The sequence below is a fragment of the Anomaloglossus baeobatrachus genome, chromosome 3 (assembly GCF_048569485.1).
Source record: "Anomaloglossus baeobatrachus isolate aAnoBae1 chromosome 3, aAnoBae1.hap1, whole genome shotgun sequence".
Taxonomy (NCBI): domain Eukaryota; kingdom Metazoa; phylum Chordata; class Amphibia; order Anura; family Aromobatidae; genus Anomaloglossus; species Anomaloglossus baeobatrachus.
Window position 1 is genome coordinate 29,278,100 of NC_134355.1, and position 24,528 is coordinate 29,302,627.

Here is a 24,528-nt window from a genome sequence, read left to right on the forward strand (position 1 = left end):
AGATTCAATTCGAGGACATGTTGGATTGAAAATCGGTGAGGTTTACACAAACTAAGGCTACTAGCCGGGGTGTTCCTATAAGGGGTCAGGAGTGGGATATGAGGGTCCCGAAACTGCCAATATTAATATTTGGAGGTACTGTATATGTGACGCCCTGGGCAAGTCAGGGGTCACAGGTCATGACACCACCACACCCTACACCCCGGATAGGTACACCGAAGCTACACTAGAAATCCTTGTTGCCTTCCTCCAGGGTCTGATGTCCACACCAGGGGGTGGGCCAGGCGGTTGGCTCCGCCCACCGAGGAGTTCACAGCCCTGGAGGCGGGAAAACCAAGCAGTTCAGTTGAGATAGAGTTTAAAGGAAGAGTGAAGTGGTGTAGGAGCAAAGGAGAGGAGTTAAAGTGGAAGAGAAAGTGACAGCTGAGAAAGCCTGAAGTTTGTCCGGGTGTGTGCCCCGGACTGAGACAGCAAGGTCAGCAGACGGCGGTGACCGTCTGCAGGAGAGGCTGATCGGAGGTTGCCGAAAGGACCGTGGACGGGTGGTGGCCCGGCGGTACCGGAACGGTATACGAAGAGAAGCCAACACCATTGGCAGGGGCCTTTCGGATCCCGGCAAGGCTAGGAGTTGCCGTGAATTTGCCAAATCCGTCAGTGAAGGGGACCTCCTGGGTCTCCCAACAGCTAAGTCCCGATTGAAGGCAACAGTCCAACCGTAGGAGAGAGACACCGCCACCGCCAAGGCACCAGTTTCTCAGGGCCAGCGCCTGCGGGCAAAGAGGGGCTCCTCCGGCCCATATCCAACCCGGGGAGTGGGTTACCGGTTGGAACCCATCGCTACCAACATAGACTTAGGTGCAGGAAAAGGGACCGTCACCGTCAACTACTGGGGAAAAGCAACAGCAGCCGTCCGTGGGAACCGTCTTTCCAGCCGTGTGTTTTACCGAGAACTGTGTCCCCGTCTCAGGCTAAGTGAGTACCACAGTACCGTGAGGCACAGCGCTGCCCCCGCATCCCTGCAACCCCCAAAGCCCTGCACCGGCCCCGCCATCCCTCATCCCCCACCTCATCAAAGGGCCCCGGGACAACCACCCCCTACCCACGGAGGGGAGAACCAACAACTTTGCTGCTCCCTGTCACCGCTCCCGGGATCCCCATACAGAGCAGCGGTGGTGTCCACACAATCACCACAACCGTGGGTGGCGTCACTGACAATAAACAACCCCAAAAACCAATCCCCTTTCACTCACGGGCAAGGAGCGCCACTCGAGTCCCCGGGATCCGGCCCATCGCTCGAGCCACCGAGCAGCAGCGACATATACTTATCTACAGCCCTCCTCATATGTCCACCTCGGTCTGGAACTTCTGAGCTCCAGGAATAGTGGACCTCATATTAGACAGTATTTATCAGTCTGGACCATAAGAGGTGGAAACCTGCAGAGGGGGCTTCCCTGTAGAGACCCCATTATCTGCCCAAAAGTCATCCTGTCTTTATTAGGCCTCTTTCACACGTCTGTGAAAATCACACACGCTTTTCACGGACGTGTCAAAGGTGCGTATTGCCCTCCGTGAGCCGTGTTTATGGCACACGTGTGTTCTCCGTGTGTTATCTGTGATAACACACGTAGAACGGGAACTTTCTGCTCACCTGTCCCTGGCGTTACTGTCCGTGGTGCTGATTTTCGGTCTCCGGTCCTGCCGACTCCCCGCTGCTGCAGCTTCCGGCCGCAGTAAAGTGAATATGCAATGAGCATAATGAGCAGCGGTGGGAAGCAAGTGCCAGCAGCGGCAGAGACAGGAGGGCTGGAGAAGGTGAGTAAAGTTTGTTTTTTTTCTCGCAGACACGTGTGTTTTCTCCGGTGCGTGTCACACGGAACACATCTGTGTGGTCTGTTTGCGTTCCGTGTTACACCCATGATGCCGGAGAAAAACGGACCTGTCTTCGTGGTGAGCACACGGGCACACGGTCCATGGCAGAATACGCACGTGAGCGCAGACCCATTGATTTTAATGGGTCTACTACTTTTCCTGAAGCCACAAATGTCTGTTTGGCCATAGACTTAGGCAGGCTTTGCACACTGCGACATCGCAGGTGCGATGTCGGTGGGGTCAAATTGAAAATGACGCACTTCCGGCATCGCATGCGACATTGCAGTGTGTAAAGTCTCGATGATACGATTAATGAGCGCAAAAGCGTCGTAATCGTATCATCGGTGCAGCGTCGGCGTAATTCATAATTACGCTGACGCGACAGTCCGATGTTGTTCCTCGCTCCTGCGGCAGCACACATCGCTGTGTGTGAAGCCGCAGGAGCGAGGAACATCTCCTACCGGCGTCACCGCGGCTTCCGTAGGTTATGCAGAAGGAAGGAGGTGGGCAGGATGTTTACATCCTGCTCATCTCCGCCCCTCCGCTCCGATTGGCCGCCTGCCGTGTGACGTCACAGTGATGCCGCACGACCCGCCCCCTTAACAAGGAGGCGGGTCGCCGGCCACAGGGACGTCGCACGGCAGGTGAGTGTGTGTGTGAAGCTGGCGTAGCGATAATTTTCGCTACGCCAGCTATCACCACATATCGCTGCTGCGACGGGGGCGGGGACTATCGCACTCGGCATCACAGCATCGGCCTGCGATGTCGCAGTGTGCAAAGTGCCCCTTAGTGGCTGTACAGTCTACATTTCTTAAAACACCACCATGCTTTTGTATCCCAAAGCAACCAATCACAACGCAGCATTCTTTTTCTACACTGCTGCAGAACAATAAATGCTGCTCTGCGTTTGGATGCTATGAGCAATAAATACAAGTTTTCTTTTAGACAGTTGCAGAAATCTCCCATATGTATATATTCACTGTGTCGATAATGAACTTGTAGGAATTACGCGGAGCTAATCTCCTGAACGCCATTATACACCTTTATTAAACAAGGCCAGATTCTCCGCCTCACTTCATCAGTGTTTGATTTGTGACTAACTCGATCCTTGTTCCTTTTCCTTCGATGTCAAAAAGCAAAGTGAGAACAGTTACTGTGCATCATATATTATTCAGACCAACACAGTGGCAGAGACAAGGGGGGGCAGAGGTAACAGTCACACCAGGTTGTAGGGGCAGAAAGCTCCATCTATATCTGGCCATACACATGAGATAACCATCGGCTGAACAATTGGCAGACAATTCTCTCATCCAACTTCACCAATACACATGAAATCTTGACTAGGCCAAGTGTTCCTTTATTTTTCATGGGGAGAGAGGAAAAAGTTGCTGCCAAATAGCTCTGGCAGTGGCTTATGTGTCGCCCCCGCATCAGCAGTCGGGCTGCTCGGATCTGGATCCGCGGTGGCTCGAGGAACTCCGGACCCGGGGGTCGTACAGCTCCTCAAACCAAGGGTGGTTATGTACATTTGATGGTGTGGAACGTTCGTGGATACCACCCGTGGTGTGTGGTAAGGTGGAGTACCACCGCTGCAATTGGGAGTACCCGGTGGCGATGGTGGGGGCAGCCAGGCGTTTAACCCCCGACGGGTAGGGGGATGCCCCAGGACTCGGTGAAGGTGACGGGCATGTGCCGTTGGGACAGTAAGGGTCACTTGCGTACTCACTCAGTCCAATAACGCTGACACCGACAACTGTAGTAAACCAAAGTTCTGGACACCGCTGCTGCTGAGAGGGAGCACACCTGGATCCCGTGCCCGTTGGGGTTGCCTGTTAGTCTGTGACCTTTCCCTTGGCACCTTGTCTTCTATTTGGTCCCTTTAGTCTGAAACTAATCGGGTCTCGCTCCCCAGTGTGGCTAACCGGGTGAGCTTGCTCTAAGGGTTCATGCTTGGGATTTTCTGGACCGTGTAGTGGAAAGTCCTATCCCCCTCATTGTGCTAGTACCTGATTTTGGAGCGGGTGGAGAACGGATCTTGAAGGCTCCGTCCTCGTCGGGAAATTGTCAGGTTGCCTGAAGCTACTCCCTGACCTAGGGTCCACATACCCTGTCGTGCCCTGGCCCCTGCCCGGTGATATCACAAGGCTACTACTGTTCTGCTCCTGACACTCCTGACCCCCCTTAACCAACCCCCCCAAATGGGCGACCCTATTCCACTCAGGCAGTCCACTGGTGTGTCTGGTGGGTGTGGTGCAGGGTGTTCCTAGGATTTTGATTAGCTGTTCTTGGCAACACCAATGGTGAGGGACCCTTAACCAAGGAGGAGGTGGATATTGCCCAGAAGGGCAGATTGCACAATACCCTGTGATGACCTGATAGGCCAGGGTGTCACACTTACCTCCTTTAAAAACTACCCAATCCTTCTCTCACTGACATCATCTGTCGGGGAAAAGGCATACGAGCCCCATATACATTAGATGGTCAGCCAGTTCAGATGAATATGTATTGGTGCCATTAGGCCAACCCTGATCTCATGTTATATTTGCCTATAGACATGTAATAGCCGCGCAATAATGGCTATAAGGTCTCATCAAAGGTCAGTCTGCTGTCAGAAAGCCATATATATATGTGGCGCCCTGGACAAGCCAGGTCGTCACAGAACAACACCAACACACCCCACACCCCGGTTAGGCACACCAAAGCCAAACACAAAATCCTTGTTGCCTTCCTCCAAGGGCTGATGTCCACACCAGGGGGTGGGCCAGGCAGTTGGTCCCACCCACCGAGGAGTTCACAGTCCTGGAGGCGGGAAAAGCAGAGAGGAGTTGAGGGTTGGAGTTTGAGAGGAGAAGAGTGAAGTGGCAAGAGAGCAACTGTCTGACGGCGTCCGGGTGTGTGGCCCGGACGGTACAGCAAGGTTGGCAGACGGTGGTGACCGTCTGCACGAGAAGCCGATTGGAGCGAACCGAAAGGACCGTGGACGGGCGGTGGCCCGGCGGTACCGGACCGGCGAGCAAAGAGAAGCCAGCACCATCCAGCAGGGCTTACGGACCCCGACAAGGCTAGGAGTCGCCGTCCAATTTGTCAAATCCGTTAGCGAAGGGAACCTCCTGGGTTTCCCAGCAGTCAAGTCCCGATAGAAGGCGACAGCTCAAACCGTGAGGGGAAACACAGTCACCGCCAAGGCTAAAGTTCCCAGGGCCAGAGCCTGCGGGCAAAAGGGGCTCCTTCAGCCTCCATCCAAGCTGGGGAGCGGGTTACCGGTGGGAACCCATTGGAACCGTACACACTACACAGGTGCAGGGCAACTTACCGGGAGCAGAAACCACCGCAGCCGACAGTGGACCCCGTCCATCCAGCCGTGTGTTTTACCGAGGACTGTGTCTTCGTGATTGGCTGAGTGAGTACTACCGTGCCATGTGGCACAGCGCTGCCCCCGCGACCCTGCACCTCGCCAGGCCCCGTAACCTGCCTGCCATCTATCCCTACCTCCCTCACAAGGACCCGGGACAACCAACCCCCTACCCACGGAGGGGAGAACCAACATCCAAGCTGCTCCCAGTCATCGCTCCCGGGATCCCCGTCCAGAGCAGCGGTGGTGTCACAACCTCACCACAACCGTGGGTGGCGTCACGGACAATAAATCCCCAAAACCATTCCCCTTTTCACTCACGGGCGAGGAACGCCGCTCGAGTCCCCGGGATCCGGCCCACCGCTCGAGCCACCACCGAGCAGCAGTAGCAGCAGCAGCCAGACCCGAGCAGTGGGAGAGCGCAGCGTCCCCTCCTCCGCCCGCGACAACTTGGCGTCACGAACAGGATCTTACCGCTCTGCCGTCTGGTAGAGGTGCACCTTGTGACCGCCGGAGGTGCCGGTCGAAAATTTGGAGAAGCCGCCATCTTGGGCATGAAAAATTCCCGCTCGAGCGTCTCCTCGAGCAGTGGAGGCGCGAAGGCCTAAACCCCGCCCCTGTAGAGGAGGAGCCGGTAAAAAAAGACTAAGGGGGACGGATGGCGTCTGGCCGCATGTAGCCCGCGGCTATAAAAGCAGGGACGCCAGGACTCTGCAGCGATACTGGGTTCTTGGAAAGCACCATGGCCGAGATGCACAGCCCCACCAGCAACCCCATAGTCCCCGCGCCGGGCACCGCGGCGTGGGTGAGGGGCCGGACCGCCCCGCTGAGTAACCGTCTGCAGGCCCGCATGCAGCTCCTCCTGGAGGAGTGGGAGACCGACATGGCGGACGTGGTGGCTGCTATGCGGAGACGCGAGGTGGAGGAAGATCTGGAGGAGCGGGTAAGAGACCCACGCCCCTGTATTCCCGAGGGATCGGCCACTGCGGCTGAGGGGCCCGGCCTCCACCCGCTCACCCTGCTGCCTCCCCCGCTGCCCGTGTTAGCCGCTGCCGCCCCGCCACTAGGCCCGCTGCCCGTCCAACCGGTAGCGATACCCTGCCAATCCGCCCCGGCGGACCGACCGGCTGCAGACGCTCAGGACCGCCCTGAACCGCTCCTGTGGGAGCCGCCGAGACCGCGGCCCCTTGACGAAGATGTATCGGAGGCGTCTGGGTGTGTGGCCTGGACGGTACAGCAAAGTTGGCAGACGGTGGTGACCGTCTGCAGGAGAGGCCGATTGGAGCGAACCGAAAGGACCGTGGACGGGCGGTGGCCCGGCGGTACCGGACCGGCGAGCAAAGAGAAGCCAGCACCATCCGGCAGGGCTTACGGACCCCGACAAGGCTAGGAGTCGCCGTCCAATTTGTCAAATCCATTAGCGAAGGAAACCTCCTGGGTTTCCCAGCAGTCAAGTCCCGATAGAAGGCGACAGCTCAAACTGTGAAGGGAAACACAGTCACCGCCAAGGCTAAAGTTCCCAGGGCCAGAGCCTGCGGGCAAAAGGGGCTCCTTCAGCACCCATCCAAGCTGGGGAGCGGGTTACCGGTGGGAACCCATTGGAACCGTACACACTACACAGGTGCAGGGAAAGGCAGTCACCATCAACCTACCGGGAGCAGAAACCACCGCAGCCGTCAGTGGGCCCCGTCCATCCAGCCGTGTGTTTTACCAAGGACTGTGTCTTCGTGATTGGCTGAGTGAGTACTACCGTGCCGTGCGGCACAGCGCTGCCCCCGCGACCCTGCACCTCGCCAGGCCCCATAACCCGCCTGCCATCCATCCCTACCACCGATACCGGGCCCCGGGACAACCAACCCCCTACCCACGGAGGGGAGAACCAACATCCAAGCTGCTCCCAGTCATCGCTCCCGGGATCCCCGTCCAGAGCAGCGGTGGTGTCACCACCTCACCACAACCGTGGGTGGCGTCACGGACAATAAATCTCCAAAACCATTCCCCTTTTCACTCACGGGCCAGGAACGCCGCTCGAGTCCCCGGGATCCGGACCACCGCTCGAGCCACCACCGAGCAGCAGTAGCAGCAGCAGCCGGACCCGAGCAGTGGGAGAGCGCAGCGTCCCCTCCTCCGCCCGCGACATATATACCGCATCAGACAGCAACAGCAGCAACAACCACATCCTCTCTGCTCCCAGAATAGCTCCGAACTGAATAGAATAACCAGCGCCAAGTCCAGGAAGGAGAGGGACTAAATCACGGCCTGAAGATGATTAACTTCTGCCAGCTGAGTAAGTCTACTACTGCAACAGAGAAGGAATTAACCCTCAATGTGCCCAGGGAAAAACTACGCATAGAGTGCATGATCCCAAATGGTAAGGTAAAAGCTAGACCTGAGACTTTCCCTAAACACATGACACTGGATTAGCCCTGCCCTTGTCTTGGGATACTCCAGCCATTTTAGCTATTTTGGCCTTAGTAACACAGAGCTATGTGGTGGGGGATGAAGTATTCATAGAGACTATTCTAAGGTACATTTTTATTCCTTTTTTTGGGGGTTGGGTGGGGTAGAGATGGAAAAAATGTATTCTTCACCCCCAGCACTCTCATCCAATAGAAGGAGAATCTGTCTTATGCTCCGCCCCCTCGGAACCTTCAGGATATTGATTTTGAATGTTCTTGAAATTCCTTGGCAATATCTTTTGCATATTGGTATAATATTCTGAAGGTCCATAGGGGCGGAGCATGACACCCACATTGTCATTGTTGCTCCGCCCTCTCAGATATTGCAGTTTCTCCGTGAGCGTTCTTTTTATTGGATTTCAATGAAATTGTCCACAATATGATCAGGAAATTAGAAAGCTCTAATGTTATCTCCATTGGACACACAGACGGACTGAAGACTGAGGAGAGGTGAAAATCTGTATAAAGTGGTAAGGAATATCTTAGTGATAAATTAGCAGGAGATGATAAATATGGTATATTAGCCGTCCTTTAATTGGGAAATTTAGATAAAATGCAATTTGACAGGCATATTTATTATACACTTACCGAGCGCTCCTTGGCGGATGTCTCCACGTGTCGCGCCATCTACAATGAAGTGGGGGCTCTCGCAAATTTCCTATAAAATTATAAAGAAAATGATCTATAAGTATAAAGACGTAATAATCACCGTGCATAGGGTAGAACAGAATGAACCTTACCTGTAGGATGCGGAGGGAATCTACTGTATATCATATTAAAGGGTTAATGGGTTCCACTCACTTCAGCATCAGCAGGTGAGCGCGGCTGGTTACCTCCATAGATAATGAATAGGACAGGTGCAGGACACCTGCCGCCCACACACGCGAGCCCGAGATATCTATAGACGTGACATCACCAGCCCTGCTCACCTTCCATAGGGAGGGAGGAACGGTAGAAGGAAGGAAGGGAGGAAGGAAGGAAGGAAGGGAGGAAGGAAGGAAGGGTAGAAGAAAGGAAGGGAGGAAGGAAGGAAGGGTAGAAGAAAGGAAGGAAGGAAGGGTAGAAGAAAGGAAGGGAGGAAGGAAGGAAGTAAGGAAGGAAGGAAGGAAGGAAGGGTAGAAGAAAGGAAGGGAGGGAGGAAGGAAGGAAGGAAGGGTAGAAGAAAGGAAGGAAGGAAGGATGGAAGTAAGGAAGGAAGGAAGGAAGGGTAGAAGAAATGAAGGAAGGAAGGAAGGGAGGGTAGAAGAAATGAAGGGAGGAAGGAAGGAAGGAAGGGTAGAAGAAAGGAAGGAAGGAAGGGTAGAAGAAAGGAAGGGAGCAAGGAAGGAAGGAAGGAAGGGTGGGAGGAAGGGTAGAAGAAAGAAAGTAAAAGGGAGGAAGAAAGGGAAAAAGATGGAAGAAGTAAGGGAATGAAAAAAGGGAGTTAGGAAGGAAGGGATCCATGAAAGAGGAAAGGAAGTTTGGAATTAAGGGTGAAATAAAGCGAGAAAGGAAACGGGAAGAAAGGAAGGGAGGAAAAAGGGGAAGAAGGGGGACAAAATAAGAAAGGATGGATGGAGGTCAAGGGTAGAGGAAAGAAGGAATAAATAAGGGAAGATGGAAGGAGGGAAGAAGGAGGTTAGAAAGTGGGACAAAAGGAAGGAAGGAAGGAAGGAAGGAAAGATGGGGTAAAGACAGGAGGAAGGGAGAAAGAAGGAAAGAATGAGAGAAGAAGTAAGGGAGGAAAGAAGGGAGGAAAGGAAGTTTGGAACTAAGGGTGACATAAAGGGAGAAAGGAAGGGGGGAAGAAAGGAAGGAAAAAGGGGAAGAAGGAGGGTAGAAAGGGGGACAAAAAGAAGAAACAATGGATGGAGGAAAAGGGAAGAAGAAACAAGGAATAAATGATGGAAGAAGAAAGGGAGGAAGGAAGGAAGGAAGGAAGAAGGAGGTTAGAAAGGGAGACAAAAGGAAGGAAGGAAAGATAGTGTTAAGACAGGAGGAAGGGAGAAAGAAGGAAGGAATAAGGGAAAAAGTAAGGGAGGAAAGAAGGGAGGAAGGAAGAGAGCAATGAAGGAAGAAATGAAGGAGGAAATTAAGTGAGGAAGGAAGAGTGAAATGAAGGGGTAACAATGTGAGGAAGGAAAGGAAAATTGAAAGAAAAAAGAAATTTATGACGGAAAGGAGAAAGGAAGCTAGAAAAGAAAGGATAAAGGGAATAAAGAAGGGAAAAAAAGTAAGGGAGAAATGAAGGAACGATTGACAGAAGGAAGGGATTAGAAAATGGGAGGAAGGATTGGAGAAAGGAAGAGGAATAAATAATGAAGAAAGGAAGAGAGGACGGAAGTAAGAAAGGATGAGAGAAAAGAAGGGAGGAAGGAAGATGGAGACAAAGGAAGGGAGAAAGGAATTGAGGAAGGAAGTAAGAAAGGATGAGAGAAAAGAAGGGAGGAAGGAAGATGGAGACAAAGGAAGGGAGAAAGGAATTGAGGAAGGAAAGGATGAAATGAAGATAGAGAGGAAGGAAGCGGGGAGAAAAGGAGGAAGGGAAGAATAATTGAAATGAAAAGGAAGTTATGAAGGAGGGAAGGGATTAAGAAAGCGAGGAAGGAAGCAAGAAAGGAAGGAAAGAAAGAATAATGAAAGAAGAAAAGAAGGGAGGATGGGACAATAAAAGGAAGAAAGAGAGAAAGAAAAGAAAAAGAGGGATAAAGGAAGAGAGAGATGCTGATATGAGCAGAGACAGAATATCCCTTTAAGATGCACATACAGTATATGTTCTATTATACTGGATTGTTTGTGGGATACCTTGCATATGGGGCCTGTACTCACTTCTTCACCTTTATCATACTTGCCAACAGTCCTGATTTTCCTACTTCGGTCCCACTGGCACAGGACTTGACATATGCAAATTCCATCTAGTATTGGGGACTCTAGGGTTGTTCCTAGTCAATATCTATACATTAATTAGCTCCTGGAGTTATAGTTCTTAATTTTGTGCCTTTAAACATTAGTAAGTGTGATCTATCAATGCCATTTTTCCACTGATGAGTGACATAAGTGAATGCGGCCATCATCGTCTAGCTATTGTATAATTAGTGTCTGGTACTTCACTATTTTATGCCGCCTCTGGTGTAGGGTTATTTTTTGCTCATGTCATGTATATTTACACCTAATTACCTGGACATATGTTTTTATTAACTGTTGTATGTACAGTACCTAGTGGATCTAATAACAGCCATTGTGACTCCTAATTTCTGTTGGTCATTTTCATTTTATTATAGTATTTCGTATTTTGATGTCACCTATTTTTAATAGCCAGAGCAGGTAAAGCAGATAGCTGGAGGCTGCAATCCTCAGCTGTCAGCTTCACCTTGGCTGGTTATCAAAAATAGAGGAGATCCCACGCTGTTTTTAAAATTAGTTAAATATATAATTTAAAAAACAGGGTGGGGACCCCCTATTTTAGATAACCAGTAAGGTAAAGCAGACTTCTGGGGGCTCATATTATCAGGCTGGGAAGGTCCATTGTTATTTGGACCTTCCAACGTAAAAATTGCAACACACAACCACACAAGAAGTGGTGCATATATTAGATGCTCCAATTCAGGTGCTTTACTCATCTCATCCCGATTGCCCTGGTGTGGTGGTAATCAGGGTAATACTTGTGGGGTTGATGGCAGCTGTGAATTGTCAGCTGGCATCAAGCCCTGGTGTTAGTAATAGAGAGGTGTCTATCAGAGTTAAAAATAAAAACCATACTGGTAAAAATATATTTATTTGAATAAACTCTCCCTCACCAATGTATTAATTAAAAAGAAATCCTGGAAGTTCTAACATAATCCAATGGAGTAATGTCCCACGATGCCCAACAATTTATATGGAACTTCATTCTGAAAATGTTCTCAGAATGAGGCTCCAGAGGTCACTGCCGGTCAGCAGCAGTCACGTGACTGCTTGTGAGAAATTCCATGCATACCACTGACTGGAAGTGACCAATGGAGCCTTGTTCTGAGAACGTTTTCAGAATGAAACTCCATAAGAATTGATGGGAGCCGTGGGACATTACTCCATTGGATTACATCAGAACTTCAAGGATTTCTTTTTAATTAATAAATTGATGAATAAGGGAATGTGGGGGAGTCTTTATTCATCATCCGGATTATGTTGGAATTTCAAGGATATTTTTATTAACAAATTGGTGAATGAGGGCGTTTGGGGTAGTCTTTAGTCAAATAAACTTTTTTTTTTGCTGTGTGTGTGTGTGTGTGTGTGTGCTTTTAACTCCATACTTACCGGGTTAGTAATGAGGGTGTCTGATAGACACCTCTCCATTAGTAACTCCTGGGATTGATGCCAGCTGTCAATTCACAGCTGACATCAACCCCAAAAGTATTACCCCAATTGCCGCCACACCAGTGTAATCGAGAAGAGTCGGCTAAAGCACCAGCATTGGAACATCTAATGGATGCTCCAATTCTGGGGTGGCTACGGGCAGCTATTTTCAGGCTGGAAAGGGGCCAATCTCCATTGTCTTTCCCACCCTGATAATACCAGCCCCCAGCTGCCTGCTTTTCTTTGGCTCGTTATCACAAATAGAGGGGACCACAAGCCATGTTATTATTTTATTTATTTAAAAATTTAAAAAAAAAACCAAACAAACAGCATGGAATCTCCTCTTTTTTGATAACCAGCCAAAGTAAAAGCTAACAGCTGAGGGCTGCAGAAAGTGGGGGATCCTGTTTCTCTCTTTTTTTAAGTTATTCCCTATCCACACTTGTTTGCCCCCATTTTACTTCCTTTTGCTGCCTTACTATCACCATTTTATAGCCATTGAACAACACAGAAGTTTAGGTCTCTATTGACTTATATGGGGTTCTATTAACTAAAGCCCGACCTAACCCATCAGACCCGGACTTCCACAGGTCCACTCATCCCTATTCCTTATGTGTAATTTTTAGTCTGACTTTACCTTTAGAAAAAAATGGCCAGGATTTATTTATTTATTTTTATTATTTTTTTTTTCAGTCTCGCCCACTACCTCTCCCAAAATTTGTAATACAAGGTAATGAGGATCTCATATGCACCCCATACCACGATGGGCCATGCAAAAAAGTCCTTGCAAAGGTTCAGTGAGGGAAAAATTAAAAAGCCACGAGTCTCAGAAACCAATTTTTTTTTTCTTACAAATTTCAACATTTATTTTTACAAATTTCAAAAATATACAAAAGACATAATAATAATAATAATAGACAATAGACATAATAAATAAATATTTTGCCGGCAGGGGCTGTAGTGAATAATAGCACGTGTAGTGCACTTAACCCTATCATTTCCAGACTGCTATAGAAATCCACAATGTACATTTTTTTCCCTGAGTCATTGCTGTATTATGGGAGCAGACAATGGCTAGTTCCCTTTGATACCACCGACACCTTTATTGCAGTAATCCCCCCAAATTGTCTTTGATCTTCCCTCCAAGAATGATATTCTGAGTGGTGGGCTGTGGAGGAGGGGACATCGGAGGCTTTTACAAGCCTATACCATACCAATAAAACTGTCCAATGTACCATGCCTGAAATACCCGTCCATAAAACGACTATACATAGAGCAGCCATATATCCCGTGTCCATGTTCAGAAAGTAATGCCTGGTATAAATAGATGAAGGAGAACGGTTTCCGATTTAAAGGGCCAATACACACAAATCCTGTATGATCTAATATCTCCTGTCCTGTCAAGGTTATTGCAGATTTAAATGTCTATGAAGTACAGATTTCCAGTGTGTCGAGGCTTAAAGGGGACTTCTGGCAATGTAAAATTTGTAGTTGTTGTGTTCCTGAGCCCTACTGATGAGTGAGCACTACCATGCTCGGGATGAAATGAGAGTGACCCCTGATGGCCAGATGGATGGGCCAGAGGCTGGATCAGTAAAGGGCAGAGAGCTCCACTCCTGACTCAGACGCCAGCAAGGTGGAGGTGGGCACCAGTATGGGCTGGTATCATCAAAGATCAACTTGTGGGACCTTTTCGGGTTGAGGATGGAGTGAAGCTCAACTCCCAGATCTACTGCCAGTTTCTGGAAGACAACTTCCTCAAGCAGTGGTACAGGAAGAAGTCGGTATTGTTCAAGAAAAACATGATTTTCATGCAGGACAATGCTCCATCACATGCATCCAACTACTCCACAGCGTGGCTGGCCAGTAAAGGTCTAAAAGATGAAAAAATAATGACATGGCCCCCTGTTCACCTGATCTGAACCCCATAGAGAACCTGTGGTCCCTCATAAAATGTGAGATCTACAGGGAGGGAAAACAGTCCACCTCTGGGAACAGTGTCTGGAGGCTGTGGTGGCTGCTGCATGCAATGTTGATCGTAAACAGATCAAGCAATGACAGAATCTATGGATGGTCGGCTGCTGAGTGTCATCATAAAGAAAGGTGGCTATATTGGTCACTAATTTTTTGGGGTTTTGTTTTTGCATGTCAGAAATATTTATTTCTAAATTTTGTGCAGTTATATTGGTTTACCTGGGGAAAATAAACAAGTGAGATGGGAATATATTTGGTTTTTATTAAGTTGCCTAATAATTCTGCACAGTAATAGTTACCTGCACAAACAGATATCCTCCTAAGATAGCCATATCTAAAGAACCCCACTCCAACTGCCAAAAATATTAAGCTTTGATATTTATGAGTCTTTTGGGTTGATTGAGAACATAGTTGTTGATCAATAATAAAAAAAAAATCCTCTAAAATACAGCTTGCCTAATAATTCTGCACACAGTGTAGTGAAGAGCGAGCACTACCATGCTCGGGTGCTCAGTACTCGTAACTAGTGATGAGAGAGCACTACCATGCTCGGGTGCTCAGTACTGGTAACTAGTGATGAGTGGGCACTACCATGCTCGGGTGCTCAGTACTGGTAACTAGTGATGAGCGGGCACTACCATGCTCGGGTGCTCAGTACTGGTAACTAGTGATGAGCGAGGACTACCATGCCCGGGTGCTCAGTACTCGTAACTAGTGATGAGCGAGCACTACCATGCTCGGGTGCTCCATACTCGTAACTAGTGATGAGCGAGCACTACCATGCTCGGGTGCTCAGTACTCGTAACTAGTGATGAGCGAGGACTACCATGCTCAGGTGCTCAGTACTCGTAACTAGTGATGAGCGGGCACTACCATGCTCGGGTGCTCAGTACTCGTAACTAGTGATGAGCGGGCACTACCATGCTCGGGTGCTCAGTACTCGTGACTAGTGATGAGCGGGCACTACCATGCTCAGGTGCACAGTACTCGTAACTAGTGATGAGTGAGCACTACCATGCTCGGGTGCTCAGTACTCGTAACTAGTGATGAGTGGGCACTACCATGCTCAGGTGCTCAGTACACGTAACTAGTGATGAGCGAGGACTACCGGACTACCATGCTCGGGTGGGCAGTACTCGTGACTAGTGATGAGTGGGCACTACCATGCTCAGGTGCTCAGTACTTGTAACTAGTGATGAGCGGGCACTACCATGCTCGGGTGCTCAGTACTCGTAACTATTGATGAGCAGGCACTACCATGCTCGGGTGCTCAGTACTAGTGAAGTGAGTGGGCAGGGAGGCCTCTGGCTGTGTAGTCCTGGCAGCTCTGTATTCAAGGCACATCCCTGACTTCATCACTTCTTCGATGCTGGGACAGTGTGTGTCAGTATCTTCATCGGCCGATGCACAAAGAGTCTTCAGGCAAAAGTTGAGATGCATAAAAACTGACATTTATTCTCACATAAAAAACAACACTCCGGACAGCAGGTTCCGGCAATCTTGGTGGAGCTAGGGACAACCTGCCCAAACGCGCCCTCTGGTGGGGATATGCCCTAGATACTCCTCTTCTCTGGGCTCCCACTCTCCGGTCAAGCACACACTGGACCCACACCAGCGGAATAGACTCTGAGGTTGCGTCCACCTCCTTCACTCCGGTGTCCCTTGATGTTCCGCTCACACACTCACACTTGCCGCTGCAGATGTTCACTGCCTGCTGTCCCGGATCCTTCTCTCCACACACACACAATCTCTCCATAGATATCCGGCCGACTCCTCCTCCCCGGTGGCAACAGCCGTCCCACCCGGCCACTAGGGGGTGCCCTAATACACAAAATCACATACAGTAATAAAATTCAACATTTTTAATAATAACAATGCCGAGTAACTATGCTGAACTAGTAGGGGGTAGGCCCACCCACTACATGCCTCCCCTCTTAAAATCCGAGCCTCCCGGCAAGGCTCTTAACTATAAACAGATTAAGACAATAAAACCTTTTAGGTCAGTCCACAACAACGACTCCAGTTCAGCGGCGCTCCCGATCTGTAGGGGCGCTTAGTGGCGCAGCAGCGCTCCCGGTCTCTACGTAGCGCCCGGAGGCTCAACAGCGCTCCCGGTCTTAGATGGGCGCCCGGAGGCTCAGCAGCGCTCCCGGTCTTTGCTGGAGGGCAACAGGCCCGTAAACCTTTGAACAGAACTTCTGCCGGTTAACAGCACCGGACTTAAACATCAGATGAGCAGTAGGCACTTACTCTTGGGGCCAGGCCCGCTTCCATTCCTCCGCTTGAGCCTGGATGTAGGCCCCCAAAGATTGTCCCGGCTGGCGGCGGATTCTTCTAAAGGACACAGGGGCGTAAGGCGGCTCCACGGGCTCAGCTGCTGCAGCTCCTCGCGGGGGTGATGGCGTCTCGGCCCGGGACGGTGGTGGTGCGGATGGCGACGCGTCTAGCATGATGACCGGCCTGTTGGTAACATTTTGTGTTACCGCTACCACGGATGGAAGCCTCTCCGGGTCAAGGGTCGGTTCAGTCGCTGTTTCCGGGGCAGCAGCCGTGATGCGTCGGTGGTGAGAGGGCTCGGACGGGATCGGTCTGGCATGGCTCCGGCGCCGCTCTTGTTGTTCCTCCCAGTCAATCTCCTGTTGCCACTGCTCCGCTTCCCGGGTGGTTGGCATGCGAGAGACACAAACGGCAAACAGGCCGCGGCTACCTGCGTCCGGCAGGAATTGAACCCTCTCGCCCGGCCACAGGGTATGGAGTCGCTTGGGCAGCCCTTCCACGTCCAGATGAACTCTGTTGTAAAAATAGTCATCCCCGGTCTCTGCTTCTCGGATGAATCCATACCCCTCCTGTTGGTTGAACTTAACAACCACTCCGGTAACAAACTGCTGGGCCAGGTCTTCACCGCCAGGACCGGACAGCATCTCCCGGACAAGGGTCTCGGCCAGGAGACGTTCCTGAACTGGGTCAGGCTTCGGGGACGGAGCTCTGGGATACGGTACCGTGGGCGGAACAATGACAGGGTCCCACATAAAGCCCCGGTGATCTTTCTCCAGTATCGGGGCAGCCACTTCACCCGGCTCCGGTACATGACTAGGCGACGGGGCGGCGACATCAAGCTGTGGAACCTCCCACGGGAAGACTGCAACTCCCGGACGGCTTGGCATTGGTGGCGTGGCATAAGTCGCCTTCACTTCCGTGATGGTTCTCCCGGTCTGCGCGTCCCAGGAGGTCTTCCAGGAGACTTTATCCGGGCGTGTAGAACCTCCCGGTCCGATAGGAAGGTCCGCCAACGCTGCCTCACCGGCAGGAGCGAACCTGGGTCGGCCCCGGCCTAGGCTGATTAAAGCCATCGTGGTAGCTAACTCCTCTGGTTGGCCAAAGGTTTCCATCGCTGTCTCTGACAATCTCACTTGTAACGGCGGTGATGTCAATGCTGAGGCTGGGAAGAGTGGAGGCGGGCCTTCGTTTCCCGCTCTTAAACGGACTCCACCCCCAGCCCCACGCATCATCTTGACTCCTCCGCTGAGGTACTTCTTTTTCTTCTTCTCCAATGCCCTGGAGCTGGCGCCTCCCCTCTTTGGGCGGAGTACTCTGTACTTTTTCTTCGGCGCCGGCCAGCCCCAGGCTCTTCTTTTGGCGCCAACTTTTCGCGCCTTTTCTTCTTTACAGATAACGGCCTCCTTGCCGCCATCTTGTACCCGGTCCAACGCTACGGGCACTGTGTTCTCTTCCCACCACGGGACTGGAAATCTGACATCATGGTCCGGATCCTGTGCTCCGGGCATGACCTGATCTCCCGCTTCTTGGGTCCCTGGCAGGGGACTCGGATCCTGCCGACTACGCCACATGAAGTGAGTGGGCAGGGAGGCCTCTGGCTGTGTAGTCCTGGCAGCTCTGTATTCAAGGCACATCCCTGACTTCATCACTTCTTCGATGCTGGGACAGTGTGTGTCAGTATCTTCATCGGCCGATGCACAAAGAGTCTTCAGGCAAAAGTTGAGATGCATAAAAACTGACATTTATTCTCACATAAAAAACAACACTCCGGACAGCAGGTTCCGGCAATCTTGGTGGAGCTAGGGACAACCTGCCCAAACGCGCCCTCTGGTGGGGATATGCCCTAGATACTCCTCTTCTCTGGGCTCCCACTCTCCGGTCAAGCACACACTGGACCCACACCAGCGGAATAGACTCTGAGGTTGCGTCCACCTCCTTCACTCCGGTGTCCCTTGATGTTCCGCTCACACACTCACACTTGCCGCTGCAGATGTTCACTGCCTGCTGTCCCGGATCCTTCTCTCCACACACACACAATCTCTCCCTAGATATCCGGCCGACTCCTCCTCCCCGGTGGCAACAGCCGTCCCACCCGGCCACTAGGGGGTGCCCTAATACACAAAATCACATACAGTAATAAAATTCAACATTTTTAATAATAACAATGCCGGGTAACTATGCTGAACTAGTAGGGGGTAGGCCCACCCACTACACTAGTAACTAGTGATGCGCGAGCACTACCATGCTCGGGTGCTCAGTACTTGTAACTAGTGATGAGCGGGCACTACTATGCTCGGGTGCTCAGTACTAGTAACTAGTGATGAGCGAGCACTACCATGCTCGGGTGCTCAGTACTTGTAACTAGTGATGAGCGGGCACTATCATGCTCGGGTGCTCAGTACTCGTAACTAGTGATGAGTGAGCACTACCATGCTCGGGTGCTCAGTACTTGTAACTAGTGATGAGCGGGCACTATCATGCTCGGGTGCTCAGTACTGGTAACTAGTGATGAGTGGGCACTATCATGCTCGGGTGCTCAGTACTCGTAACTAGTGATGAGTGAGCACTACCATGCTCGGGTGCTCTGTACTTGTAACTAGTGATGAGCGAGCACTACCATGCTCGGGTGCTCAGTACTCGTAACTAGTGATGAGCATGTGGCGCCCTGGACAAGCCAGGGGCCACAGATAACACACACACACACACACCCACCCCCAGCAGTTTCACAGCAGACATCCCCAGTGAAACTTGATTCCTTTCCTCGGGCTCAGACTGACACACCAGGTGGGCGGAGTCAGGAGATGGAGACGCCCACCCAGGAGTTAGCTGGCCTGAGGCAGGAAACAAGCCCAGTCAAGTCCTAGGAGAGGAAGAGAGAGGAGGTCTGCAGAGAGGCAGACGCAGACTGGGGCCTAGGATTGGAGCCTAGGGCCCTCGTGCAGCAGAGAGTCAGGCAGACGGTAGTGGCCGTCTGCAGGGAGCCGGGGAGACAGCTGGTGGAACCGTAGGTAGCCGGGGCTGGGCGGTGGCAATGCCATACTCGGGTGCTCAGTACTTGTAACGTGATGAGCGGGCACTACCATGCTCAAGTGCTCGGTACTCGTAACTAGTGATGAGCGGGCACTACCATGCTCGGGTGCTCTGTACTTGTAACTAGTGATGAGCGGGCACTACCATGCTCAGGTGCTCAGTAGCTATAACTAGTGATGAGTGGGCACTACCATGCTCGGGTGCTCTGTACTTGTAACTAGTGATGAGCGAGCACTACCATGCTCGGGTCCTCGGTACTAGTGATGAGTGGTCAGATGCTCGGGAGGGCTGAACTTGAGTACCTGAGTATCATGGAAGTCAAAGGGGAACTCAAATATTTTTCCAGAAGATCTTTAGGAATACTCATTGTGTGCACAGGGTCTTAGAATTGGGTGCTTGCTGTAGAAGACAGCCGTCACCCACACTGTATGGAGTGGGGTCAGGTCCTGAGCCTGCTCCTTGTATGCGGTGCGCTCTGGGGTGAGTGGACCTTCATGGGTGGTCGGCTCATGTTCACCAAGTGATGGAGACAACCCTGCAAATAAATATTGATCAATGATATAGGAAGTTGATTTTTAATTGTTCAGCTCCTATACATGAAGCAATCATCACTACTGAATGTGACTGACTGAACGATCATCATGACGGATGTGTGACGCCCCTGGACTAGTCAGGACGTCACAGGGTACTGCACTTTCTGCTCTTTAGTGCAGGGCTCAACCCCTCATGGTTCTGGGTTCCCAACCTATGGTACTACCTCCATCAGCATCCAAATCCCAACCACACCTCACACCACACCCTGTCAGGCACACCAGTGGGCTGCCTAGCTGGAATAGGGCCGCCCACCTAGGGGTCAGGCAGACTTGTGGGAAGGAAGTAGAGCAGTGTAGTGGTAGTCCTCGAGTAGTGAGGAGCTGAGGGAGTGTGTGGCTCCCTGGGTGTTACAGGTTGGGTTGCAGACGGTGGTCTGGGCCGGAGGAGTCGGAGATCCGGTCGCAGGGTATTGAGGCTGGGTGCCTAGACCTGGTCTTGGAGGATGGTCAGCAGCTCGAGTCTAATAACCAGTCCGGGACCGAAAGCACGGTGGGGTACAGGGCCCTAGGTCGGGGAGTAGCTTCAGGTAACCCGGCAATTAACCTGTGGAGGATAGTGACTTTATGGACTGTCCCCAAGAAGCTCGGAGATCAGGGGCACTAGCGCAACGAGGGGGAGTGGGCTTTCCAACCCACGCAGCCCACAGAAATCTCAAGTGTGAGCCCTAAAGAGCGCAGCTCCACTATCAACAAGTAAGGAGCGAGGTCCGGACAGCTTTAAGCCAACGGGCCACCAGAACACTTCTAATTTGTGCACGGAGGCAGGCTCCGGACCATCAGGCAGTACCAGAGGGGACGGATACCTGGACGAGCTCCCCCAAGAGGGCAGCGGCACTCAGAGACTTGGTTCCCCTTGTTGTCAGCGTCTGCTTTGCGGTCGCATCATCACTAACACTGCCTGAGTGAGTACTTGGTCCTCCCCTGCTTCCAACCAGTGCTGCGCTCCCCTACACCAGGATCTCACCATCTAGAGTCCCGGGGCCTCCCCCTACCCGTGGAGGGAACATCATCTGGCTGCCTCCCTCCATCTCCCCCGGGTACTCCCATCGGCAGCGGTACTCCCCTTACCGCGAACCACGGGTGGCGTCACGAAATCTTATCCCCTGTAAATAGTGCCCTTTTACATTGAGTAGTAGCCGCAAACCCCCGGGTCCGGAGACCTTCGAGCCACAGCAGAAACCCCGGATCCGAGCGGTTCGACCGCTGCAGGGGCGGCCCACATCCAATGAGTGTCTTTCAATTTGGAGGACCCAACACATCTTTGGCTAAAAATTCCTATACACATTTCCTGTCAGCAAAATAAGTACTTTTTCTCCTTGAAGTTTCAATTCAAACTAGTCCCATCCATATTAGATGCTGAATAAATTGGTTGGTTGAATTTAATGTGTTTTTAAAGGGTTATTCCCATTTTTATAAATGGACATTTTTGGATAGTTCTTGTAAAAACAAGCAATTTTCCAAATTACAGTTTATTAAAATTTTCATCTGTTCTTGAGATATTAACACTTTTCTTTTGTTTACAGTTTGTTGCCATGGAGACCAATCATCACTACTAAACAGCAACAGGCGCACAGGGCTTAGAAGCTGTATATAGTGAAGCTGTTTTGAAGCTGGTCAGGACTGCTGGGGCGCGCTGTCACCTCCTAATCCCAGCCAGATTCAGCTCAGTGCTTACAAGCTAGACAGCCGCAGTGGTTGGTCTCCTAGGCAACAAATTATAAACAAAAGAAAAGTGTTAACAGCTCGAGAACGGCTGAAAATTTTAATAAGCAGCAAATGGCAAAAGTGCTTGTTTTTACAAGAAGTATCCAATAATATCAATTTATGAAGTTGGGAATAAACCCTTTAAGTGAGGCTAATGAGGGCCCATTGTGATTAGTGGCTCTTTTAAAGCAAAAAAGTTATGGAAATTTCCCACCATCCCACCAATCTCAAAGGATTTTGACAAATTACTGACCCCCATGTCCTTTCCTTTGGAAAAATCAATGGGAGGGTCCATTTAAAATCTCCAAAGAATAAAGAAGGAGAACGATCCATGTCTTTACTGCACTGTGCGCTGCTGCCAAGAATCATTCCTTATCACATTACTGGATGCAGAAAATCTGTGCTATCAACCACACCCCAAAAACACCCTGTAATTCAGCCTCATGCTGAGCTCCACTATCTGCGTCCTGTACCTGGCACATTACCACCGCAGACACCGCCTGAAACTGCAGAAGTAAAATACACAGATGTGTCTGTGACGCCCCTGACTATCTCAGGGTGTCACAGGGGACTGCATCCTCTCTTTCTATGATGCAGGACCTACCCCCCCCATGGTTCCAGGTTCCTGAAAACCGGTATCACTCCCATCAGCACCACAAATCACAACCACACCTTACATTATAAGCTGTCAGACACACCAGTGGGTTGGTCTAGCTGGAAAAGGGCCACCCACCTAGGGGTCAGGCAGACTTGTGGGAGGGGAGGAAGTCAGTTAGAGTTTCAGTTGCGAGAACAGTAGTAAGCCTCAGTGAGTGAGGATCTGGGAGTTGTAGCTCCCTGGAGTGACCTAGGTTGGGTTGCAGACGGTGGTCCGGGACCAGAGGAGTCGGAGACCCGGTCGCAGGGTATTGGGAGAGGGTGCCCAGACTTAGTCTTGGAGGACGGTCGGCACTGGAAAGTCCAGTAACCGGACCGGTACTGAGCACGGCGGGGTACAGGACCCTGGATCAGGGAGTAGCTTCACGCAACCTGATAATTAACCTGTGGAGGATAGTCTCTTTATGAACTTTCCCCAAGAGTTCAGAGATCGAAGGCAGCAACACAACGAGGGGGATAGGGTTTTCCAGCTTATGGGGCCCACTGAGATCCCAAGTGTCAGCCATCAAGAGCATTGCTCCACTAAATAAAGGGAGCGGGACCCTGACAGCTTCAGGCGAAGGGGTCACAAGAACAACTAAATTAGTGCATGGAGGCAGGCTCCGGATCATTAAAGTGATACCGGTGGGAGAGGACACCCGGACGGGCTCCCCGCAGTTGCAGTGGTACCCAGAGACTTTGGTTTACTTCAGTGTGTGAGTCTGCTTCATTAGCCGCATCTAACATCACAACAACCTGAGTGAGTACACTGCCCCTCTCCCGGCGTTCTGCCTGCCCAGCAAGCCTGCACAACACCATCCACCAACCCTGCAGAGTCCCGGGGCCTCCCTACCTGCGGAGGGAACTGTCACCTAGCTGCCCCCACATCATCCGCCCCAGTACTCCCCTCGGCAGCGGCGGTACTCCCTTCTTACCGCAACCCGCAGGTGGCGTCACGAACTATTACCCTGTAAATATCCCCCTCGGGGACCCTCGAGTCACAGCAATCCCGGATCCAAGCAGTTCGCCTGCTTAGGGGTGGCACATATCCATCCTTACCTTACCACAACATGAGTGGGTCAAGATGAAGACTAACGTTTAAGAAAAACATGATTTTACGATACTCTGTAGGGAGATGTTTATGTGATGTGTCCACCCGGTGGTTGTTATGTGAATTGCATCCTGTCAAGAGTTCTCCTAGCATGTTGCGTTACTTTATTGACTTTTTCTTTGAGAGTGTGAAGTTGTCGAAAACCTGCTAAATGCTTTATACTGTAGCAACACTTTTTGGGATCAAATGAGATGGGACTGATCAAATATTCACAAAATCTGCCATCAAAAGAGCTTCACTTATGAAATACACTTATATATGGAGGACAATAATGAGTATAGGAGGTGACCTCACTGATCATAGGATCACTTCTTCTAACCATCCCGGAATATCAGATAAGTAACACCTATGCATGATGGTCACTTTGGTCTCGCAAACCTTGAAGTTACACAGAGATATTTTCAAGTGGAAACTGCTTCAGCGAATGCTCATTTGGGGAGGGTTTTTTTATACTTTTTTCATTTTCTGAAGAGTTTTGGAAGAATTAAAATTTTGCAGCCTTTTGATTGGACCGTGCCAAGTTTGGAGAATTTTTCATCAGGAGAAACGGTATGCACTTTTCTTCTCTCACACCCAGTGTTTTTCAAACACTTGAAGCAGAAAAAGAAAATGCTCAAAGCACAGAATTGATTATAGGAGGCTATGTGGGGGCTCATACTGTATATAGGGGGCTATGTGCGGGCTCATACTGTATATAGGAGGCTATGTGGGGGCTCATACTGTATATAGGGGCCATTTAGGGGCTCATACTGTATATAGGGAGCTATGTGGGGGCTCATACTGTATATAGGGGCTATGTGGGGGCTCATACTGTATATAGGGGCTATGTGGGGGCTCATACTGTATATAGGGGCCATGTAGGGGCTCATACTGTATATAGGGAGCTATGTGGGGGCTCATACTGTATATAGGGGCTATGTGGGGGCTCATACTGTATATAGGGGCTATGTGGGGGCTCATACTGTATATAGGGGCCATGTAGGGGCTCATACTGTATATAGGGAGCTATGTGGGGGCTCATACTGTATATAGGGGCTATGTGGGGGCTCATACTGTATATAGGGGCTATGTGGGGGCTCATACTGTATATAGGGGCCATGTAGGGGCTCATACTGTATATAGGGAGCTATGTGGGGGCTCATACTGTATATAGGGGCTATGTGGGGGCTCATACTGTATATAGGGGCTATGTGGGGGCTCATACTGTATATA

At 50.8% G+C, this 24,528-nt stretch overlaps 1 protein-coding gene across 1 annotated transcript in view; it reads right to left on the bottom strand.

The window, feature by feature from the left end:
- LOC142294906 (calpain-8-like) overlaps positions 1–24,528 on the bottom strand; it is a 68,903-nt gene that overhangs the window by 38,632 nt on the left and 5,743 nt on the right. Inside the window, exon 2 of the mRNA XM_075337969.1 lies at positions 8,269–8,338. Coding sequence (XP_075194084.1) covers positions 8,269–8,338 — 70 coding nt within the window. The remainder of the gene's footprint in view (positions 1–8,268; positions 8,339–24,528) is intronic.